Source organism: Erinaceus europaeus, chromosome 17, assembly GCF_950295315.1.
Source record: "Erinaceus europaeus chromosome 17, mEriEur2.1, whole genome shotgun sequence".
NCBI lineage: Eukaryota > Metazoa > Chordata > Mammalia > Eulipotyphla > Erinaceidae > Erinaceus > Erinaceus europaeus.
Window position 1 is genome coordinate 68,078,941 of NC_080178.1, and position 9,049 is coordinate 68,087,989.

The window sequence follows — 9,049 nt, forward strand, 5'->3', positions numbered from 1 at the left end:
GTGTTAGGAGCCAGTTGTCGCACACTGGATAGTGCATAAGGACCCAGGTGGAGATAAAAGGGGAGATAGAAGATTACAAGATTAAAGCTAAGATAGGCTCCTCCGTTTAGCAGAAACATGATAAGAGTGAAATTTTTGTGAAAGATTATTTCATAAATTGCTATGTAGAAAACCATCCTCAACTTCGTGATTTAACATCATTTGGTATCTCATGATTTTGTGGGTTAGAATTCAGAAAGGGCTCAGTTAAAATCATACATGATCAGGGAATAGAAATGGGAGGCACAACTTCCATATACTAGGGGGAAGAGAAGGGAGTAAAGACAAATCTTTTGATAGAAGAGCAGGCAAGAAAGGTGGAAAAACAAAGGGAAAGGAATGATCAACAGAAAGTATAAAATACTTATGTATCAGACAAAGCAGGTATGGCAAAAATGTTACAGTAAGTATCTGTATACATTCAGCAGAATACATAGCAATTCTCAAATTTAGAAATTTAATCTTGAAGCAAAATGAACAAGTAGTTCAAAATTGTGGAAAATTTTCATAGTTCTCGGTGAGTGACAACTTTGTGTGTGTGTGTGACTGCCTTTTGGAGAAAGGCACTGGTTTATTTTATCCTCTATTAAGCATTAGTGAGTTACTAATGATTTACAGGATTAATAGATTATATTACTTCAACACTACACCCACCATCAGTTATGTGTGTCTTATCCACCCAGTAATAGCCACAATAATGCTCACAAAGTCTTAGAGACAGCTTGGCTACTTTTTTTTCAAGTTAGTGTGTTTTATTTCTCTATATTTCAGATGAGTGAAACCATCTACTAGAATTTTCACCTTCCTTCACTAAGTATAATCACCTAAAGTTCCAGCCATTTTGCCCCAAAGAAAACATTATCTTTTAAAATAAGAGTAAGACTCTATTAAGTATGTGTCCCATATGTTTATCTAGTCCTGAGGCTGCTTCTAAGCCTTGACTATTGTGGATATGCTATGAACATCATGGTGCATATACCCTTTTGAATGATTACTTTCATCTCCTTTGGATATATTCTTAGGAGTGACACTGATGGATCATATGGTATTTCTATGTTTAGGGATTCTCCATACTAATTTCCATAGGGGTTGCATCTATGCCTCTCCACCAGCAGTGCACCAGAGTTCCTTTATCTCCATATCCTCTACATTTGGATTTGGATTTTGACTTGGTGTGAGTAATTCTCACACATGGTAGGTGCTATCTCATTTTGGTTTTAATTCAGATTTTTCTAATAAGTGAAGTGGAACATTTCTTATGTCTTGGAACCATTTTTTAGACAAGGTTCTATATCTTTTGCCCACTTTTTAATTTTGGGGTTTAATGGTTTATAGTATAAACAGTTGAATCTGTTTATCAGTTTTCTTTAAGATACTCTCACCCCCAACCAAGGCCCTCCTTTGCCATTATGTACCAGGACCTGAAAGCTCTCCACTAGGAGCCACACCCCCCCCCCAACCTGAGTTATTTTGATGCAGTACACCAAATCCAATCCAAGTTCTACTTTGGATTTCCTCTATTTCTCAACTTCTGTTCATGAATGAAATCATCCCTTATTCATCTTTAAGTGAGTAACAGTTGTCACAAAAGGGATGAGTGGGTGCGCTCAGAGGTAGAGGGGGAGGGCCTTACATATCAGAAATTTTGGGTTCTGCCTCTGGCATCTCATCAAATAGCAACAACAAAAAAAGAATTCCATGCATGGTGGATACATTTATTATTACATCATATTTCTGATGTAAAACGAAATTCATGTCCCTATCCCTTCCTGCATGAGTGTAGCTTCAGGCTGTGGGTGTCTCCCCCCCATACCTCTATCGAAATAAAGAATGGCCAGAAACATTTCTGGAATTTGTAATCACTAAGCTTCAAGAATAACCCTGTGGTCAGTAAGTACAAAAGTAACAAGTGTGGCTGAGCAGTATTGCATACTCCCAAGGCTCTGATCTATCTCTAACACATTTAAGATTTTAAAAGTCTGAAAAGACTGGTCACAAGAAAAAAACCACAGCTATTGATAAAATAAAAGTTCTCATTAAAAATAACTTGTTAGGGGGGCCAGGTGGTGGCGCACCTGGTTGAGCGCACATGTTACAGTGCGCAAGGACCCAGGTTTGAGCCCCTGGCCCCCACCTGCAGGGGAAAGCTTTACAAGTGGTAAAGCAGGGCTGCAGGCATCTGTCTCTCTCCTTCTCTATCACCCCCTTCCCTCTCAATTTCTGACTTTCTCTATCCAGCAAATAAAGATAAAAAAATTAAAAAAGAAAACTTGTTAGGTACGTCTGACAAAACCACCTTTTCAAAAGATATGAGAAAGCTTCATGAGAAAGTGAGATGCAAACCAGAATACCATTTGGGTACAATGCAAATTTGAACTGGGTGTGGTCTATGGTAGGAAAGGCGAGGGCTCTGAGGAAAGAGGGCAAGGAGGGGAGAGTGTGCTGGAGACCCAGTGCCCCATGGCACAGGACTCAAGCTGGTTGTGGAAGTGGTGTGAAGACTCCTGTCACAGATGAAAAACTGCACTTCTGCCTACAACTGCCCTGTAAACTTATTTTTCCCATAGGTCAATACCCTTTATGTTGAGAACTGTAAAAATAAACATAAACAAAAATCAAAATTAAAATGCATATACATCGTTTTACTTTAGAAATATAATTTAATAAAATCTGGGACAGCAATTTATATGAACCAATGTGATCCATTTAACTTCCATTCATGTATGCTAAAAGTTTGAATTCAAGTAACCATAAGTGTCTGCTTTTATTACCCTTTCCAACACAGGTAATGTAATATGCCAGTGTAACAAGTATCTAAATATGTAGCCTTGTATAGGTTTCTCAAAACTAAAATTTGACCACAGCCTTCACATTTTTTAATAGCGGTTTTTGAGAAACCACCATAAAACGTGGTTTTTTGTTCGTTTTTTTTTTTTTTTAAAGAAAAAGTGACTTTCGACATTACCGTCTCAAAGCTATGTTTACTGATTTACTCTTTACGGGAATATTGTGACAGATGCAAATTGTTTTACTGAGATGTGCCGCCTCTCACAGGAAGGAGGCCAGTTAGCTCAGTTACGACCTGCAAGGTGTCCAGGTGCTCTCAGCTTCTGCCTTTGCTTCCTGCTAATGTTGAGTCTGTGTAATACCTTTAAAGGGCAGTTTCATAGTTTATAGGCACGAAGGTGGAAAATTTGAAGAAAACGAACATGAGTTCAGTCCAGTACTGTCTCCTTATGTCTAATATCCATAAACACTTCATTTGATCAAGCCTTGGACAAGGGTTAAAAAAGGAGGGGGGGGTCGCTGGTGGTTGAGCGCACATGTTATGGTGCACAAGGTCCTGCGTTCGCGCCCCCACCTGCGGGGGAAAGCTTTTGAGAGTGGTGAAGCCGGGCTGCAGGTGTCTCTCTCCCTCTCCCCCACCTCAATTTCTGGCTATCTCCATCCAATAGGTCAAAACATTTTAAGTGTGTAGGTATATAAATTTGTATATGTATCGATATCGATCCTTTTTCGTGTTGCCGCGGAGCTTTGGGGATGGAGTTGGAGGCCTTTATTAAAGCAAAGCTGTGCGGGTAGTTGGAAATTGACACTGTCCAACAGACCGCAGAAACCGCTGCCCTTCTCCGCGCAGTGCGCATGCCCGCCTGCCTCAACCAACCAATCAGGAGCAGCGGGCGCGGTGGGCGGCGGGAACCGTTCAGAGAGGTCCAGACCTGCGCAGGGGGCGACCGGCCACTCGGGGTCCCGCTAACCGACCGACCGGTCGCTGCCTCCCCGAGCGCCGCTCTCGCAGCCCCTCGCCGCCCGCCCCGCCGACGACATGGTCGAGGCGGACCGCCCCGGCAAGCTCTTCATCGGTGGCCTGAACCTCGAAACGGACGAGAAGGTCCTCGAGGCCGAGTTCGGCAAGTATGGCCGCATCATCGAGGTGCTCCTGATGAAGGACCGCGAAACCAGCAAGTCCCGGGGCTTCGCCTTCATCACCTTCGAGAGCCCCTCGGACGCCAAGGCGGCCGCCAGAGACATGAACGGCAAGTCCCTGGATGGTAAGGCCATCAAGGTGGCCCAGGCCACCAAGCCGGTGTTCGAGAGCGGCCGGCGCGGCCCGCCGCCGCCCCGCAGTCGAGGGCGCCCGAGGGGCCTGCGCGGCACCCGCGGAGGCGGCGACCCGCGGCGCCCCCCGTCCCGGGGCGGCCCCGGCGACGACGGCGGTTACGGGGGCGACTTCGACCCGCGGCCGTCCCGGGCCCCGCTGCCCGTGAAGCGCGGGCCGCCGCCGCGCAGGCCCGGGCCGCCGCCCAAGAGGGCCGCGCCGTCGGGCCCCGGTCGCAGCAACGGCGGCGGCGGCGGGGGGATGCGCGGCCGGGCCCCGACGGTGCGCGGGCGGGACGGCGGCTACGGGCCTCCGCGCAGAGACCCGCCGCCGCGCCGCGACCCCTACCTGGGGCCCCGGGAGGAGGGCTACTCGCCCCGCGACGGCTACTCGGGCCGAGACTACCCGAGCGCCCGCGACTTGGCGCCCTCGCCGCGGGACTACGCCTACCGCGACTACGGCCACTCGAACGCGCGCGACGACTGTCCCTCCAGAGGCTACGGCGACCGCGACGGCTACGGCAGCCGCGACCGCGACTACGGGGACCACCCGAGCGGAGGCTCCTACCGCGGCGACCCCTTCGAGAGCTACGGGGACCCGCGCAGCGGCCCCCCGGCCCGCGGGACGCCGCCATCCTACGGCGGAGGCCGCTACGACGAGTACCGGGGCTGCTCGCCCGACGCCTACTATGGCGGCCGCGACGGTTACGGCGGCGGCGGCCGCAGCGAGCGCTACTCCAGGGGCCGCGACCGCGTAGGCAGGGCCGAGCGGGGGCTGCCGCCGTCGGTGGAAAGGGGCTGCCCGCCTCCCCGCGACTCGTACAGCCGCTCGGGCCGGCGGGTGCCCCGGGGCGGAGGCCGCCTGGGGAGCCGCGCGGAGAGAGGGGGAGGCCGGAGCAGGTACTAAGGAGGAAGGGGCGTGGGCCCCCAGCGGCCGCTGTTGGTGGTGATTGATTGATTTTGCCGTTTTTTGGTTTTCGTTTTTTTTTTTTTTTTTCTTTTTCGGTTTTGTTTTTCTTCAAAAAGACTCAACGTAACAGAAGAACCGTTGTCTGTCTGTCTGTCTCTCTCTGGTGACTCCTATCTCCCAAGGACTTGCTTCAAGAAGAGACTGGTTGTTGACCTTTGCAGACTTTCCCGTTAGCTTCCTGAGTTCGGTGCTTTCGAGAAGAAAAAGTTGGAAAAAAATAATAATAATAACAAAAACCAAAAAAAAAAAAAAAAAACAATCAATTTCAAATGTCGTTTGGGAATTGTTAAACGTATTCTTTCCACAAGTTGCTGTTAAAAAGTATAAGCTTTGAACCTGCGTGCTAGTCTTTTCTGTTTGGCAAGTAGAAACTCCGAAAGGCTCCCTTCTAAATTTCTTTGATTACACGAGGCAAACACTTCTAATTCTTTTTTGTAAATCTCTGTCCACCTAAAATGGAAAGAAAGAAAGAAAGAAAGAAAAAAAAAAAGGCCGATTCTGTCCGTCCAGACCGACAAATTTTGGGTGGGAGAGTGGGAGGAATTGGTATATGCTACTCCAAAGATTTGAGTGTTTTTCAAACTGAAACCGAATCTCTGTTTTCAGTATTAAAAAACAAAAAACAAAACAAAACAAAACAAAAAACAGCAACGACAAAACCGTTTAGATGTTGCCTATGTAAAGAAATTTCTATTGGCTTCAGTTAATCTAAAATTCAAACGGATAATGCTGACTGTTTTTGACCCCCCCCCCTTTGGGGATCCACAGAGTATCCCCTCCCCTTACTCCCTCAGATACTTTATTCATAAGTATTGAATGATGATGGAATATTAAAGTTGCCAGCCAACCACAAAACTACAAAAGAGAAACACAAAACAGTACAAGTTCATTTTCACTACCAGCAAATTATTAAGAAACCTGTAAAAAATACCTGTGGTGGATTTGGGGACCAGGATGACTTCTGTAACGAAGCTGCTTGCCCTTGGTTCTGGGGTGGCTTCTGGCTGGAGAGTATTGGGCTTTTATCCTTAGGAGCAAAGAACTAAAAGGCAAGTTGCATCAGAATTCAGAAGCTGAGAGAGTGTCAGAGAACTTGGCATTTCAGCATCTGAGAACTTCAACTTGGTATAAGGGACTGGGGTCTTGCTGTCCAAAAAGGACAAGGGAATGGGGTCCAGTGTTCCATATTCTTAAGTTGGGGAGCCGGGCTTGCTCAGAGAGCAGAGACTTCCTCTAAAGTGCCTCAGGAGGGATATAAGCAGTGTCCTTTTTCATATGAAGGTTGGGGCAAGAAACACTTTTTCCAGTCAAAGCACAAGGATTTCCTATATTTATTACAAGGTAATTGTACAGGGAAGGAATACTTAACCAAGGAAGGACACGGTTAAAATATTAGGACCCATGTTCAATGTAATAATTTATGGAACAAAAGAACACCGCAAAAGCTAAAAAGACATTTGGTAAGACACACATACACAACTCAAAACATTTTTTTCAACAAAATAAAGTGAGCAAATTACAGAAGCTGCTGGCTGTATAAGTGGCCCGGAAGATCAAATGCAAGAAATAGTTTTGTTTTTTTTTTTAAGTCCAGCAATAAAATTTAGAAAAATTGTTAAGATCTTTATGGAAAATAGTGATTTTCATTAAAGGAAATGAAGACTAATAAATGGAGATTTATGTCTTGGTTGGGAAGGCTTAGAATTATTCTCCACCTTACTAAATATATTGGAAAAATCTATACACCTTCAAATAAAGTAACATGATATTTTTTTTCTCACAGCTCCCCTCCACCTTCCTTAATAAAACCATAAGTGTTGATCAACGATGGAATACTAAAATTATTGGCTAAACAACCACAAACAGAATAGTTTTATATCATTATCAACAAATTACTAGAAAAAAACCTCAGTTTAATGCTTATGGGAGATTTAGCTGATTTAAAACTTATGTGGTAGTAAGAAGTGCAAGAAGAGCCAATTACTGAAAAACAGTAATTAGGAATGATTTCCTCCTAGCAGGTATCAAGACTATAAGTTCTAGTGACAAAAACTGAACGTTGGCAGACAATGTCACTTTAATAAAAGACCAAAATTGTGAACCTACGTTTAGGTCTCCTTATATATGAAAGTATTGTGACAAGATAGCTCTAGGAATCATTGGTGAAAGGATGGACTTTTGTTTTTAGTTACTATCTGAAAAAAAGATAAAATTCCCTAGCAACATACACAAAAATACGTCCTAAATGGTTTGAAAGCTTAATGTGAAGATCAGGTTTTTAGTCACTTAGAAGAAAATGAAGTCATATGGGGGTGGAAAAGTCTTTTTTAAAGAAAATGTTCAAATCCGAAGGATAAGTGATAACTATTTTCTACGCTATCACTAAGGTATTTTTACAATAAAAGACTTAGCAAAATGAAACAACTAACTATAGATGGGAAGAATTCATTTGTGTTGAAATAATTTTCAAAGTAATGCATAGGAATAAAAAAAAATGGGCAAAAGAACTCATTATTTTGATACGTAAATTGACACAGTAACTTCGGAAACAATGTTAATAATGCCTAGTAAAATTGGAGTATATATACCATATGATCCAGAACTTCCATAATTGCATAAGAAATTCCACAAGGAGAGGACCTAGAGATAATAACATGCACACATGGAGATAAATACAAGATTGGTTATTCCAGAACTCTATAAATGTTAAAACAGCCTACATGGAGTGGACCAACTGAGGTTTATTATTATGAAGTTCAGTCTGGAAGCTGATAAGAATCCACCGGATCCACGTGCATCAGCCTGGGTAAATATAAGTATTTGCTTGGTGAAAAATGCAGATGACATAAACATATTATGAAAGAAAAAAATATAATTAGGGTGAGACAAAAGAACAGGGTATTTAGGGTGAATGGGAAAGGAAGGTGGGTTGAGGGATAGGGATTTAGCTTATGGTAATGTTTTACTCCTTTAAAAGATGTTTTTAAAGCAAAAATGATAGTGCTATTAGTTTTGGGTTTTTTTTAATAGTCTACATTGGCTTTTATTACTATTACTATCTTATTTATTAGAGAACCAGAAACTGAGAGGGAAGGGGATGATAGGGAGAGAGACACCTGTAACCCTGCTTCACCACTTGCAAAGCTTTCCCCCTGCAGGTGGGGAGTGGGGGGCTTGAACCTCCGTCCTTGTGCATTTTTTAATATGTCTGCTCAACCAGGTGCACCACCACCCAACCCCTACATTGGCTTTTTTAATTCCATAATTTTACAGTATTTTATAAGCTTTAATATAAAAGAGTTTATCATAGCACCAACTGGAGTTAATGTGTCAAAGGTGTATTTGTAGAAAAATATGCATGACATCTGATCAATTGAGAATTTTTGTTTATAATTGTTTTAATAGTAAGAAGGAAACTAAAGTGTAGTGCTTTTCAGGATTTACCCACTGGGTGTAAATTAAGAAAAATGCATCTCAGCAAATATTTGAACTTGCCTCAGATTAGTATTCAGACCCTATCTCTACATTCCTTCTGTCTAAAACGGATCCAGGATAATCCCAACTAACTATGGCAACTGGCAGCATTATTGAATACTTCCCCGCCAGATGAGGCCTGAACGTCAATCATCTCTGGATGATGTTGAATTTTACTGTGGGTTCAGATGCTGTTTCAGGTGGTAGACTTCTGTTTCAGACAGATGTATCTTGGATTTTCACTTGTCTCAGGCCATGCAAGATGGGAAGCATTTTTTTTTTGCCTGTATTTTTCTTAGTTGGGGTCCTCCCTAAGTTTTCTCAGCCTTTAAATTATGTAGGGGCAGCAGCAAACCCCGCTTACCTTTGACCTTAAAGGCTGGTATGATTGCTCTTCTCTTTATAAAAAGCATTTCATTTGGGGGATCACTTACTATAATCCCTTCTTTGAAAGGTATTAAAAAGTTT

The 9,049-nt window shown here is 43.7% G+C and overlaps 1 protein-coding gene across 1 annotated transcript; it reads left to right on the forward strand.

Moving 5' to 3' along the window:
• The first annotated feature begins 3,865 nt into the window (after window positions 1-3,865).
• On the forward strand, window positions 3,866-5,446 carry RBMXL2 (RBMX like 2). The gene has a single exon (XM_060177515.1). It carries the CDS (start codon window positions 3,866-3,868, stop codon window positions 5,042-5,044), a length of 1,179 nt encoding a protein of 392 aa, XP_060033498.1. The 3' UTR covers window positions 5,045-5,446.
• Window positions 5,447-9,049: the final 3,603 nt, after the last annotated feature.